This window comes from Diospyros lotus, chromosome 7, assembly GCF_014633365.1.
Source record: "Diospyros lotus cultivar Yz01 chromosome 7, ASM1463336v1, whole genome shotgun sequence".
Taxonomy (NCBI): Eukaryota; Viridiplantae; Streptophyta; class Magnoliopsida; order Ericales; family Ebenaceae; genus Diospyros; species Diospyros lotus.
In genome coordinates this window covers 34856671-34871661 of record NC_068344.1, presented here as the reverse complement: position 1 = coordinate 34871661, position 14991 = coordinate 34856671, and the positions used below count along the sequence as shown (strand labels likewise).

The following is a 14991-nucleotide window of genomic DNA, read 5'->3' as shown; positions in this document are numbered from 1 at the left end:
TCTAATTAAATAAGAAAATTCACTTTTTTTTGATAAATAATGAGATATTATTATTAATTAATATAGAGATACCACACCCAAAAATCAAAGCAAACCCCAGAATAATAAGAAAGACCTCTACACTATACTTTAAGTACTTACCTTCTCAAAATCCATAATCTACTTAATAATTTTTAGTTAAGAGTGATTAAGGTTGGCAATAGTTCGGTTTGGTTTCGGTTTTTGCCAAAATCATAACCAAACCAAACTTAAATTACTAAAACCAAAATCAAACCATTACCTATTTAGTTTTAAAAATTTAAAACCATAACCAAACCATTATCCATTTGGTTGTAAAAATTTAAAACCATAATCAAAAAATAAAGTTAAATGACAAAATACATGTCATACTTTATTTACATTAAAGTACTAGAGTTAAATTTACTCGAAAATGTATATTTAGAGATATAATCAAAATAATACAAAGAAGTTGTTATGGGAAAAGAAAAATTAAAGTATAAGAGTTAAATTAATTTAAAAATATAATTAAAATAATAAAAAGTTTAAATGATAAAAAAAACAGAAAAGTACATAAACAAAATTACAGATGTGGCCTAATGATGCTGGTATGAATTGGTATTTGGCATTAACAAAAAGTTAATAATAGTTGTTAATGATAGTTTGACCTTCTTAATTAGTAAAATATTAATGAATGATATTTTGTTCTTCCTAGTAAAATATTAAAGATAATTTATGAATAACTGAGTCAGTGATCAACCCGAATCCGTTTTAGTCAAAGCTTCATCCCTTATTCTCTCCACTCAACAAGGGTTTCTACTTGAGGAAAAGGGTTTCCAGTCAAATTAAGCCAAATACATAATTTTATATAAAGTCCATCTCCTAAATGGCGAAATCCGTGTGCCATTTATTTTTAATTGTTCTCTTAATAAATGGGGAAGTTTAATTGACTAAAAACATAACATATGCCACCTGGGGCATGCATGGTAACAGCTCGTTAGCATTAGTCTTTGTCAGGTTACTTTGATTTTGTAAGAAATAAAATGATCAAAAAGCACATTGAACTACCTGCACAAATATATCTTAATATTTAAATTAGATACTAAAAATTTAAAATTTATATTAAAATCAGTATTAGAGATATATCTCTTTTGAAATGAGGGCTCATTTATTTATATAAGAGTATAGAATTTTTTCAAATCTCTTAGAATTTGAATTCTTCAAGATAATATTTATCGTAATATTTCAAGATTCATTAATATTAGGATCTTTGTTGATAATATTTATTTTTTTTATATAACTTTTGGATGAATTTTTGAATGTCAGAGTTATTTTATTTGCATTTTGTTCGGGACCTCTTTTCCCTTGATTAGGGAAAAATTATATCTTTTTATCTCAAAAAATTATTTTGGCCTTTTAGACTTATTTTGGTTTTTAATGAGTTGTTGCTAATGACACATTAATAACAAATGTATTTGTCCAAATTAGATTACACTTAAAAGTATAGCATGAGTTAGTTTACCTAAATCAACTTTGTTGAGTCTAATCTCATGAATAAAGTGAGAGGTTAAGTATGTGTTTTTCACATAGGTATTCCTTTTAAGGCATTTAAAAAAATCTTAATAAGTCATACAAAATAACATTATCAACTCTCTCCTCCTTTCAATTCATATAAATTATATACTAGCTTTGAATATAAATTTTGAAAAATATAAAAATTTTGAATACTTTTCGTATCATAATTTTTTTGGTCTATATCTTGATTAATAAACAATAAACAATAAACAATGCCTATGTACTAGCTTTAAATATAAATTTCAAGTCATGATATAAGTGAATCACTACAAAATCAACCAAAATACAAAGATTTCTTAGGTCTAAAAAATTGAACCCAATAGCATTATTCATTCAAGAAATCCAATTCTTTAAAGCAACCAGCAAATTTGGAGCATTATTGCTGGGTCAAACCCATGCCCATTCAACACTAATACTAATCAACCTTACATACATATATTGCCCCGTTAGCCACACGATGCCCACCCCAGTCCTCCTCGTATCATTCAAATACCACTAATACATTCAAATAAATATTTTAATATAAAAATTCTTATAAAATAACGCAATTTATCAATGATAACGTGCTAAAAGAAAATTGACTGAAAAAGAACTCAGAATTACAACACTTAAAAGTGTCATTCATAACTTCATAAAATAGTCCTTTAGGGTTGTTATAGACAATGCCATTTATCGCCAATTACCCCTTCCACTCAAATCCCCATGAATTTTATTAAGGCATTGATCAAAAAACATTTCTAGTCACATCAACTATTTATTTGCAAATAAGCATATGGTGTCTTGACTTTCCTTCATATTAGTATACTGCTACGCCAGCCCTCGGAAGGAATTGTTATTAATTAATTTGCCAACTACTAGCGTCAAAAGTTTCACCTAGCAGAGACCTTGAATGGCCGTCTATGGCGGAAAGAGGTGAAGATGACTGGTTGGAGTGATTGCTCATTTTTAATTGATTGATTGATCTTGAAGTTCATCGAATCAGTGCATCCATATCCACGATCATGGGCTATTTGTCTTGCTTGGTTAAGTAAAGAATTATAACGGGTCTTACTCTTACAAAAGATAAATAATCAAATGATACTTACAGCTTAATTGAAACAGTTCAATTAGATTCTTTTTTGACGAGTCAAGTATTATTTGTCATGTCATGAAACAATCAAAAACAAAAACAACTACGCATCAATGAAAACACTCAGTCTTACGTAGTACCCAACTGAAGACAGAAAATTAAATAAATATTGAAGTGATAGATGGGAAGTTGCTTAATACTGTATGGAACTATATATCATTAATTTAATGAGGATTTTTGTTTGATTCATGACTAATTTATTTATTATCCCAAGTCAAAGCAGCTGTCCTTTTGCTGAGCATTGGATTACACGTCATTGATGGCATAGAATACTCAAATAGCCCATCTGGATCTGGATATATATACACATGTGTATATGCATATCTACAAGGAAAGCTGAAGTTAATTGCAATAGAGTTATAACTTCAGAGAGACACAGAGGAGAGATGGAGGGAGAGAGGAATGGGAGTTCAGCGGCATTGACGAAGATCCCAGCGATAAAGTTCAAGAAGCTGTTCATCAATGGAGAGTTTGTGGATTCCATTTCAGGTTCTTTCATATATATATATATATATATTCTTTCTAATCATTAGAACTTAATTATATTTTCTGTTTGATCAGGATCCATCTTAATATCTCATTATGTTCAACTGCACTGTTCATCTTTCCATGTCTATGCATGCTACTATATATGTAGAATAGTGATTTTTATTTATTTATTTTTTTACCGAGTTTAGAGTATTTATTTTTCCATTTAAGGGTGATCAAATTTCAAGTTTGATTTTTACTTTAGGTTGTTCAGAAACAAAAATAAAAAATAGACATAATACGAAACAAAAATAAAAAATTATTTTTTAAAAAATAGGAAACAAAAATGAGGGAAACATGCAAATAAAATAATATAGAATTTTTTTATAAATATAATTTTTAATATAAAAAATAGTTATTCAATCTAAAATTAAAATTTAAATAGAGATGGAATTCTTTTTTTTTTTGGAAAAAAATTAGGTCTCTAACTTGATACGAGACGATTTTTTTTCCTGTCTCTAACCTCTTCTTAGTGGATGAAAATGTATTTTTTAACTAGAAATGTATTTTGATATTTTTTTAATATTATAAAACGCTCTAAAATATTTTTAAAATGAAAATATGGCTAAAAAAGTTTTTTTTTTGGTATTTTTTGACATTTTAATACAAAAAATATTTAAAAAACGTCAAAATGACACTTTTGAGATATTTCTATGCATCATAGATTTTACTCAAAAGCAATTAAATTTGACGGAGACTAACAATTATTGGGAAAGGAATAAAAAATCTCTTAAAAAAAAAACTCTTTTTGTTTGGGGAGAACTAATTAAGTGGGATTTTTTATTCTCCCATCATAGTTTCCCTTTTGATCAATTATCTTTGAGTGCATAGTTTTACAAGATTTAGAAGATAATTATATTGGTTAATGTTTGATTATTCTCATATAGTAAGATAAAAGTTTGATATATACGAAGTTATTTAAGTATTGAATATTTTAAATGAAGGAAAAACATTTGAGACAATAGATCCAAGAACAGGAGAAGTGATAGCAAGAGTTGCAGAAGGAGGCAAAGATGATGTTGATCTAGCTGTGAAAGCTGCCCGAGAAGCTTTTGATCATGGACCTTGGCCTCGCTTATCTGGCTCAGTAAGTAACTTTAATGATACAAATCATTAATGATTATATAATTAATGACACAGAAAAAATATATAGAAAACAACCTTATGGCAAAATTTTGCCCGCTCATTTGGTGTTGCTGTCAATGGTGTTAGGCAAGGGCAAGGATACTAATGAAACTGGCAGACTTGATCAACGAGAACGCGCAGGAGCTAGCCGCTTTGGACACCATTGACGCCGGGAAGCTGTTCAGCTGGGGCAAGGCCAAGGACATTCCGGGGGCAGCAGATCTTCTGCGTTACTACGCTGGCGCTGCCGACAAGATTCACGGGGAGACACTAAAGATGTCGGGCGAGTTTCAAGCTTACACCCTGCTGGAGCCGATCGGTGTCGTCGGCCACATCATTCCTTGGAACTACCCAACTACCATGTTCTTCTTGAAGGTTAGCCCAGCCCTAGCCGCTGGCTGCACCATGGTTGTCAAGCCAGCGGAGCAAACTCCTCTTTCAGCTCTTTATTATGCTCATCTAGCTAAGCAGGTAATTAATTCAGCTCTAATTTCGCTTGCACTATTTGATTAACCTCCATTGTTGTAAAGCCCTTATGGCCGAAACTAGATGTTTTAATGACCTAGCTCTTTTGATCTGCAGGCTGGTATTCCTGATGGAGTGCTGAATGTAATAACAGGGTTTGGAAGAACAGCCGGTAAGGCTATGTGCTCTCACATGGAAATTGATAAAGTGAGTATAGCGCCCACATAATTCCTAACCCTAGTCTAATGTTTTAATTTTGGCCCATCATACACCTCACCTTAATTATTGTCGACTCTACACCTTTCATATCATACATATATGAGCATTATCAACTTAACATTCAACTTGTTTTTCACGAACAAAATAATTAACAGTCGTCCACATTAAATAGTAATTTTTTCCACCAACAAAATGCTAGAAACTTGTTGTTTCACCCAACTTTTTTCTGGGTTTTCGCTTAAATATCATAAAAATGCTGAGAAAAGTACTTTTTCTATGTTTTCCTGACGTCAGTGATCATAAAATGCCAAGAAATATATACCCCATCTTTTTAGTGACATTGCTGTGTTTATGGTGTTTATGTGTGTAGATAAGTTTTACAGGATCGACAGAAGTGGGACGCCTTGTAATGCAAGCTGCAGCAACGAGCAACTTAAAGCAGGTGTCACTTGAACTTGGGGGAAAGTCACCTCTCATCATTTTTGATGATGCAGATATTGATAAAGCTACACATCTTGCTCTGTTAGGCGCTCTATTTAACAAAGTAGGGTGACACTTCAATTAATTATTAATTTCTTGCATTTAGTTTTCTCCCATGCTCGATTGTATTAACTCTTCTAATAATATTGGGCTTGAAGGGTGAAATTTGTGTGGCTGGTTCGAGAGTGTTTGTCCAAGAAGGGATTTATGATGAATTTGTGAAGAAGCTGTTGGAAAAGGCAAAGAGTTGGGTGGTTGGGGACCCCTTTGATCCTTCTGTTCGACAAGGACCTCAGGTACCTCAAGAAATAAAGTGGTAACACAGAGACATTTATATAAATTGGATAATGATACAGTGTTTAAACGTTCTATTAAAGAATTGGAATTACCCTTATTAATGAAAAACGATGTTCTTACGGTGGCAATAAATAAATAAATAAATAAGATATTCTTACACTTTTTTTTATGTAGAAAATGCCACTAGAAGCAATAGAATTTTCATAAATTTGAATCATTATGTTCATTATGCTTCGATAGAAATTATCCTTATTATGGAAAATGAAATGTTATAGAAGTTTTGAACTATATGTTTATAAATATGAGTCCCTATTATGATGATGGCTTTTTTGCTTTTCAATGAATACGATGTAAAACAAAAAGGACACATCATTTTATAATTTTTTGTAAAATAATTTATTTGTGTACCATTATTTTATGATGATGGTTCTAGGTCAATTATCACACCCTATTTTGAAATCTTGATTTTGATATTTATATTTTGGAGTTGGCATCTCAAGAATTATATCTACAAAAGAATGAAATGAGGCTAAGTTTTTTGATTTGGCCTTTGATGCTCAAGTTGGTAAAGAAAAAATGGATAACTCTATAAAAGTAAGCGTTGAAAGTAATATCGATTGAGTCAGATTTTGTACTTGGAAGGGAGTTTTTGCATTTTGTAATGTGACCGGAGGAGACATGGTACTTGGAATAGGCTTTGAAATCTCCAAGCTCGTATCCCATCAATTTTGAGATGATTTTTCGAACTTGATAAGAATGGGATCAAATTTTCCTTATCTGTATTGAATCCTTTGAGATATGAAATTAACATGTTATTCACCTACAGAGTTTGAAAAAAAGATATTTGATAAATTTGAATTGACTTTCTTAAAGGAATATTTTAATAGTTTTACTGATCTCTTCTAAAATAAATATTATTAAGATCATATAGTATTAGTATTATTGAGATTATACGTCACTTATGTCCTCAATTTTGATAAAAAAAAATAAATCATAAGTGTAAACTTTGATTCACTGTCTAGGATAATGAATGTAACAGTGATATTCTTATAATATATTCTTATAATTTTTTTTTCTTTGCTTCCTAATAAATTAAATGACTACAAAAATTGGCATTATATGTACAATTTTTTCATATAAAAATTTAATCAACATATAACATTATCTTTCTCATCAATCTATCGCCCAATAATCACTCATTTACGACTAACAATTATAATAGTAATATTATAATATAATATTGTTATATTGTTTATGTCGGACAACATAAAATTTATTTGACGTAAGCAAAATCAAAGAGGTGTGTGAGCCCCACCTCTCTCCACCCCTTATGTCGGGCAAATCGAACATGGGCACGAGAATAAACCTCTATCATAATATGCTTATTACATCTCTTGCAGGTAGATAAGATTCAATTTGAAAAGATACTTTCATACATCGAGCACGGCAAAAGAGAAGGGGCCACTCTTTTAACTGGTGGGAAGCGCCATGGCAAGAAGGGATACTACATTCAACCAACAATTTTCACCAATGTTACGGTAAAATTCTTCTAAAAAAATTTTGCAATCACAACTTTTCAAATGTAACTGAGTAAATTCATTGACACAAGTTAATATTCTAAAGATGAATTATACTCTGGTAGTGCAACTAATATATAGATCGAAAAAAGTAGGATGTGAAAAGTATTATAGACAAAAGTATTTTTCATTGTATTTGTTAAATTTATTTAGCAATTCTTGAAAAAGAAGTCAAAAGACTTCTTATTTGGGTTTTTTTTAGATAAATTTCTCTCTCCCCCTCTAGATAAATTTATTTTGATCCTTATAAATAAAAAAAATAACGCATATATCTTCCGGTGTATTCTAAAAAAAAATTAACAAATAATTTGATAAAAATATTAAAATGTTTGTCGTTTTATTTTGATTATTTTATATTTGACTCATAAAATATTTTAATTTTATCTTAATATAATCTTACTTATTTTAATAAAAGTTACTTTGTTGTTTGTGATACCAAACATCCCAAGGCTATGATGATCATGTGGGCCACTTTTGTGTGGATTCAACCCAATGTGCAGGTCACCAAATAGAGAAGTAAGCCCAAAGGGCCTTTGAGGAGGTAGGGCCAATTTTGGCCCAGCAGCTCAGGCCCAAATTGAAGCCCAGCTCGACCAGCCATCTCCCAGGTATATAATAGTTGTTTCTCGTTTTGTGACCTACTTCTCTGGCCGTTTGCGACTCCGTCCAAAACCCTAGCTTATCCTCTCCTCCTATCTCGCCATTTCTATCTTCTCCAAAAGCCTGGTTCCCTTATCCTCCTTTGACGGATTTTTTACTGGTTTCGGTTTATCTCTTGATAGCTATAAAACCTATGTGGGTTCGATGGGACGGGTGTGTGAAAAAGAAGAGAAACTTAGTTGAACTCGTTGGGTCTTTGTGTGAACCATTTTTGTGTGATCTTCTTGCTGTGTGCTGGTACCGAGCTGGGCCGATAGGACATCGGTTTGGGAGAGCTTCTCGTTGGTTTGCTGTAGGTGATGATATACAGATCTGAGCCTTGAATAAGCTGTAACTTTCATTGCTATTTTAAAAGGGAAGTTTAACTTTCTGTTCTTGTGTTTGTTGCTATCACTTGTGATTTGATTTGTTCGCTACTAACAGAAAGTGTTTTGGCTTTGTGCGAGATTATTTTCCCAACATACTTTCTTAAATTAATGTTATTATGTTACCCTGCAGGATGATATGTTGATTGCTAGGGATGAGATATTTGGCCCAGTCATGTCACTAATGAAGTTTAAGTAAGCTCATCTTTCTATGTACATCCAAATCTCAGTTGGGTTTTGAATTTTCATTTAAAACTTTAGAATTTGTTCAGTTGTAGAAGATATTTTTTTTTTGTTTTTTAATTCTAATTCATTGATTTCTATTAAACACTGCAGGACAGTAGAGGAGGCAATAAAGAGGGCCAATGACACAAGATATGGGCTGGCAGCAGGCATTGTGACCAACAATCTGGACATTGCCAACACAGTTTCAAGATCAGTGAGGGCTGGGTTGATTTGGATCAACTGCTACTTTGCTTTGGAGACTGACTGCCCATTTGGGGGCTGCAAGATGAGTGGCTTTGGGAGAGATATGGGTATGGATGGTCTTCGCAAGTATCTGCATGTCAAGTCTGTGGTTACTCCCATTTACAACTCGCCTTGGCTTTGAAATTATATGTCAATCCATGGATATTGCAATAATGAATGAGGAGAAAGTTCCTTATTGTCGCCCAATGTAGTGCTCTCACATGGAAAGAAATAAATTTGTCATTGCTACGATAAACTAAAAGCGCATAATGATCAGATGTATCTAAACGTTTAAATTCATTTTTTTTTTTGTATTTTTATGTTTTTTTTTCATGTTATTATTCAATTTTTTTATTATTTTGATTACACCCTTAGTCAATTTAACTCCTATATTTTAATATTTTTTTTTGTGAAAACTTGAACTTTTCGTTATTTCGATAACTATACTTATATTTTTTAATTAATTTAACCTTTGTATTTTGATGTGTAAAAAAATGATTAAATTAGCTCTTTTCACTTTATTTTTTTGAATATATTAAAATACAAAGATTAAATTAATTCAAAAATATAAATACATATGTATAATTGAAATAACGAAGAGTTTCACTTGCTATATGAAAAAAAGAATTAAGAGTATAAGAATAAAATTGACTCAAAAATATAAATTTAAAAATATAATTGAAATAAAAAATATTTAAATAACTACATAAAAAATTATAAAAATATATGAATAAAAATATAAATTTGATTGTATCTAAAATCTACTTAAATTTGCACGTCTATCGTTTTAGGAAGAACTTAGCAGAAAATAGCATATTCCTTCGTACAATTGATTATTGGGCATGAAAGGTCATCATTAAGTTAGGGTTGGTGCAGAAAGAGTGATCGAATGAATAATATATTGGGTTGTAAGTTCGATTCTTGTATTGTACAAGCGTCAAATGCCTAATCTGTAATTTACCTTCTTTAATGTAATTGAGGGCATAGATACTGGAGACTAGGAAATAACAATTATCTAAAAGATTATACTTATTTTTTTTTTTTATGATCAAAATTTAAATTTCTTTAAAAGTGAGTCTAACGTGCATAAATTAATTTTTGTGTATTTATTTAATGTGTGTGATTTATATATAAGTTATTACACGTAGTTATAAATTAACCAAATTTGCATTTGAAAGATAGTGAGTGAAAGTTTTTATATTAATAAAAGAAAATAAATTATCCTTGTAACTTTTTACTTTTTAGTCTTACCTATGGTTATTTGGCACGATCCTCCCTTCTCTATATACAAAGGGTGTTTTTAATGTTCCTATACTATAGCTTAGTGGTTGAGATCATATATGAATTGATCTCAAAAAATTTACCTGTTACATAGTCGATTAAGGATCCCGTGTTTGAATCTTGTTATTGAATTATATGATTAATCTTTCTTGTAAAAATTTTAATACTGAGTTGTGATGACCTTTAAGGTAAGGGATTTCACTTTCTGATCCTAAAGAGTGTACTTAATATAAGGTACTTTTTTTTAATTTAAGTTAAGTGTCAAAAATATAAAATCTGATTCAATTTATAATATCAACATGACGTCCATACAGTCCCCCTACCCAGTCAACGAGTAGAAGTCAATGGGCAAAGGGCTCATAAGCCCAACCCTTGAAAACTAAATAGGCTTAAATTAGGAATTTTATTTTTATCTTAATTTTTGTATATAAATATATGAATATAATTCTCGTAATTGAAATATTTTCAAATACAAATGGTAAAAAACACCTAATATGAAGTGAACGTAGGTGATGTATAATGAGCAAAAGGCCCACCAAAAATCCAAAACAATTTTTGGGCTAAAAATAAAAATAAAAATGATCAGATTGGTATTTTTTGAAGACCAAAAATATTGTGTCTCTTGAAAAATGGACAAATTTTCAAAAATATGATTTATAACAGAATAGACAGGTCTCCAAGAGACACAATTTCAATCTAACGACAATTTTGGGCCAAAGGAAGGTGGTGTGATTGTAACATTTTTAATTTTTATAAAAATATTATTTTTACAACTAAACACACGACATTTCAATACAAAACCAATATTATACATAACATTCCTCTTTGTCATCATCTCATCTTGGAAAACAAACGAGCTGAAAATACCACGGCGTCCTTGCCGTTGCTGGTAAGGTTAATTAGGGGGGGTTTGGCCACGTTTGTTGAATTCGTTCAATAATGGTAGATAAAAAATTTGAAATTAAAAAAGAAACATCGACTAGCCCACTTAAGAAAACCAGTAACGGGTCAAGAATGAAGCAATTTTACTAAAGTTCCTACAAATTAAAAATTGGCTACCCCAGCTCAGAGACGAGCAAAATAATTGACTAGCCCACTTAATTAAAAGTTAGTAACAAAATATTAAAACAATTTATAAATAAATAATGCGATCTGGTACCTGCCCTACTCAAATCGAGTTCGGATCAGGAACTCATACGGGTGAACTTCTCTTTCTGGTTTGCCAAACAAGGCCTTGTAGGTTCCAGTCAAATCCATAAACATACAAATATCTGAAGCGCCCGTCTAAATCCATTTGCTACTTTCCACGAGATCCATTTGTTTTTTGAAGTTCGTCAGCAGCTTTAGTGGGTCAAAGCAGGCCAAGCCAACCCTAATCCTGATCAGCGACACAGTCTTTTTGGCCAATTTGGACCATTCCGGTCTTCAAATGCTGCTCACCCTCATCTTGATATTTCTTATACTATATCTAATACGTGTGTAAACGAATGGATTTTAAAGGTTGGTTACAGTTTAGTGGGACATATAACAAGTAAAGTGTTTAAATTTTGTGAATCTTAATTCTCTTATTAGATTTTAAAGTCATCTTTCATTGTATGTATTGCTGAGCTCACGAAGTTGATATAAAAATAAAGAGAGAAACATACTAACAAATGTTTTGACATAAACACATTTATTCTTTATTAGGGTAAATTACACCCAAATCTCTTGTAACTTTAGTCATTGGCCGAGACAACTTTGGTGGTTTGAAAATGTTTCTATCGGTTTTTGTGGTTTAGTTTTTTTTACTCAGACACCCTTTTAGTTATTAACTCCGTTAATTATTTTTTAATTAAATTAAAATAAGATAATAAAATAATAATTAAGATAAATTAAAACTAAATTTAATAAAAAATGAAAACAAAAAGAATATTGATAGTAAGAGCCCATTGTCAACAATGGGTTCCTATAGCGGGGATGCTTTTGAGAATTCACCGACCATGGATATCTAAAACCCAGACTTAGACCATTGTTTAGATCAAGATTTGGGAATGGGGCAAAGAAAAGACAGGTAAAAAAGATATTAATGATAAAAAAAAAGTGATAGTACTTTTCTAGATCTAAGTTTCAAAAGGGTTATCCTTGCTAATATTATTGCTTCTTCCTTTCATCAGTGACAATATAGATATAGGTGGTAACTATCCATTCCCTATTCGTTCTCATCTACTTTCTCGATTCTTTTTCTTCACCAATTTCATCTAATCTTCTTTGTCGATTTAGCTACACTTCCTCTCTTTCCCTTTCATTCTTCTTCTTTTTCCATAGTTAGTGGGATCTAGGACTCCATGGCTAGAATGACGACCGATGATCGATGGGTTCTTGTTGGCAACATTTTTTTTTTGATTTATTTGTTTTTATGTTGATTTAATTTTGTTTTATTTTAACTTAAATGTTATTTTATTAACTTAATTTTATTTAATTAAAGGTTAAATAAGTAACGAAGGGTGCCTAAACAAAAAAACTAAAACACGAAGACTAGTAAAAGTATTTTTAAACCACGGAGTGTCTCATTCAATAAGTCAAAACATAAGAAGTCTGAGTGTATTTTATCTTTTTTTACTATAAAGATTTTGTGCATTAGTGGGATAAATAGTAGATATATTGTTGTTATTGTAAAAATCTTATACATCTACCACCCTTTAGTTGCATATTAGGTAAATCGTGAGTTTGCAAGCTCACAAACCACTCACATTAAGTAATTTAATCGAAATTGATGAATTCATGCCACTACAAAAGTTTAATTCTCAATAATGATTAATGTAGAAAACATAACACACATTAGACCTTAAACTCTATTTTAATATAATTTTTTCATCATTCAATTCATTAATGATCACGTGAGAAGAAGACCATCTCAAGAAATTTATAATTACGAAGACTTTATTGAGCGATTAGCACAAAATTCTCTAATGACATCAGTATTTATTTACTAACATAGTAACATGGATATGGTTATTTGACTTGCGTAATACTATAATACGCCCGCCTTCGGAGGGAATTGCTATTTGGCAGCCTCAAAAACGTCCGCAGCAGAGAGCTTGATGCATTGCAACAGCGATGGAAGCCAGAATCCGCCGCAGCTCCAGCACGAGAAGCATCCGGCTAGGGCGGAGCTATAGCGTGCCTGAGCAGGGGAACTCGTCGGCCGCCGCCGCCGCCGGACCACGAAGGGCGGGGTGGAAATGGCTGTGGAGAAAGTTTTTGAAGGAGAAGAGGAAGATATTCGGATCTTCTTCGGTTCACGCGGAACAGCTGCGCTATGACGAATTCACGTATTCGCAGAATTTCGATCAAGGATCGATGCTGGATGAACCAGATTGCCTCTCCAGATCCTTCTCTGTTCGCTTCGCCGATCCGTCCAGGATCTTTATCAGGAAGCTGCCATGTGAAGACCTGTAACTTGTTCATGTTTGAATCTCTGTATCTGTAAGCTTATCTTTGATATCCATAAATTTTGACATATGATTGCGGAAGCTTAATTAATTACCCTACTGTCTATTCATGAGATTTTGCTTATTTCGATTTGGCTTTTGCTACAAATTAGTTTAGTTCCGTAGTTCTTAATTAGGTACTTTAAAAATCTGCAGTTGTTGATTGAAACTCAACCAAAACAATTAGTTAAAAGACTTGATGATTTTATGTAATGGATCATATCTTTTTTCTTTCTCCCATACTGAATTTAATTATTTGGGCAATAATTAGTTCGTATCATAAGAGCTCTCAAACGCTTTAATTTCTTTCCCTTTAGAAATCAAAGAATTATAGATAAATTTACTATAAGAATTGAAGACTCAACATTGATGATATTTCATGAATTACCAAAGCAGTGGCGGCCAAATTTTCTACTTTTAACGGATATAGTTTCTAGTCTTCCATTTCAAACTTAAATCGAAGATAGCATTTTCTCTGAAATTTGAACAGAGATATGAGCGCATTAGCCAATATGAAGGTTTAAACATCTAAGAAACACTGAAATTTAACTATTCAGGGGCTGCTTTCTGTTTGTGCTTTTTATCCACCACCGCCAAGTTGAGAATACTGGGTTACTTCAGGAAGGCCTGTGGAATTATCGTCACGGATGGCTTTCTCTGTCAAATGGAGCACATCCCAATAAAAAGCAAGGGGAATCTAACCTATTCATCCAACTTGCCCTTTTTCTTTTTCACGAGTTTTTGATTCTTTACCAAAGGCGATGCCATATAAATTAAATTTTAGAAAAAGGCCATATGCATTTTTATATAAATAGGCTAAATACATATTTTTTTCATTTTATTTTTATATATTTTTATAATTATTTAAATTTTTTATTATTTTAATTACATCATAAATTATACATTTTCGAGTTAATTGCACACTTTAATTAGAGTGTGCAACACATGCATATTAAAATGACTAAATTACTCCTCATGAAACCATTTCTACCACAATTTTTTCTTTTAATGGCAAGCAACGAGGCATGTGACAAAAGGTGTAGAGGCCATCATCGGTATGGAAAAGTAGAAAGCAAAGAGATGAAGGTGTATAATTGACTCTAAAATGTATAATTTAGAGTTACAATTGAAATAACAAAAAATTTAAATAATCATAAGAAAAAAATAAAAGTATATGGACAAAAATATGTATTTGGCCTATAAAAATATTGTTTGTTTGTGCTATCAAAATATAGTTCAGCCATAAATAAGATAATGTATTAAGAAAAATGAGTCAAATGTAAATCATGAGTTTTAAATAAAAAATCACTCTCATTTCTTATTTCACAATTTTTTAGGATAGACTTGTAAGATCA

At 31.4% G+C, this 14991-nt stretch overlaps 2 protein-coding genes across 3 annotated transcripts; both read left to right on the top strand.

Moving 5' to 3' along the window:
• Positions 1–3035: 3035 nt before the first annotated feature.
• On the top strand, positions 3036–9179 carry LOC127806220 (aldehyde dehydrogenase family 2 member C4-like). Of its 2 annotated transcripts, XM_052343361.1 has the most exons (9): positions 3036–3190; positions 4174–4316; positions 4442–4825; positions 4937–5026; positions 5409–5582; positions 5677–5814; positions 7216–7353; positions 8551–8612; positions 8754–9179. In XM_052343361.1, the coding sequence occupies exons 1-9, from the start codon at positions 3088–3090 to the stop codon at positions 9025–9027; spliced, it is 1506 nt and encodes a 501-aa protein (XP_052199321.1). In that variant the 5' UTR covers positions 3036–3087; the 3' UTR covers positions 9028–9179. The 2 variants fall into 2 exon arrangements, with proteins under 2 accessions (XP_052199321.1, XP_052199322.1); XM_052343362.1 differs by lacking the exons at positions 8551–8612; positions 8754–9179 and adding an exon at positions 7893–8544.
• A 4003-nt stretch (positions 9180–13182) lies between these two features.
• LOC127806221 (uncharacterized) lies at positions 13183–13684 on the top strand. Its single transcript, XM_052343363.1, has one exon. The coding sequence runs from the start codon at positions 13263–13265 to the stop codon at positions 13602–13604; it is 342 nt and encodes a 113-aa protein (XP_052199323.1). The 5' UTR covers positions 13183–13262; the 3' UTR covers positions 13605–13684.
• Positions 13685–14991: the final 1307 nt, after the last annotated feature.

Bases quoted from the DNA above. Each gene is read 5' to 3' on its own strand.
- LOC127806220 (XM_052343361.1), top strand. From the start codon at position 3,088: ATGGAGGGAGAGAGGAATGGGAGTTCAGCGGCATTGACGAAGATCCCA. The intron at 3,191-4,173 runs GTTCTTTCATAT...TTTTAAATGAAG, and splicing joins GTTTGTGGATTCCATTTCAG to GAAAAACATTTGAGACAATA. The intron at 5,583-5,676 runs GTAGGGTGACAC...TTGGGCTTGAAG, and splicing joins TAGGCGCTCTATTTAACAAA to GGTGAAATTTGTGTGGCTGG.
- LOC127806221 (XM_052343363.1), top strand. From the start codon at position 13,263: ATGGAAGCCAGAATCCGCCGCAGCTCCAGCACGAGAAGCATCCGGCTA.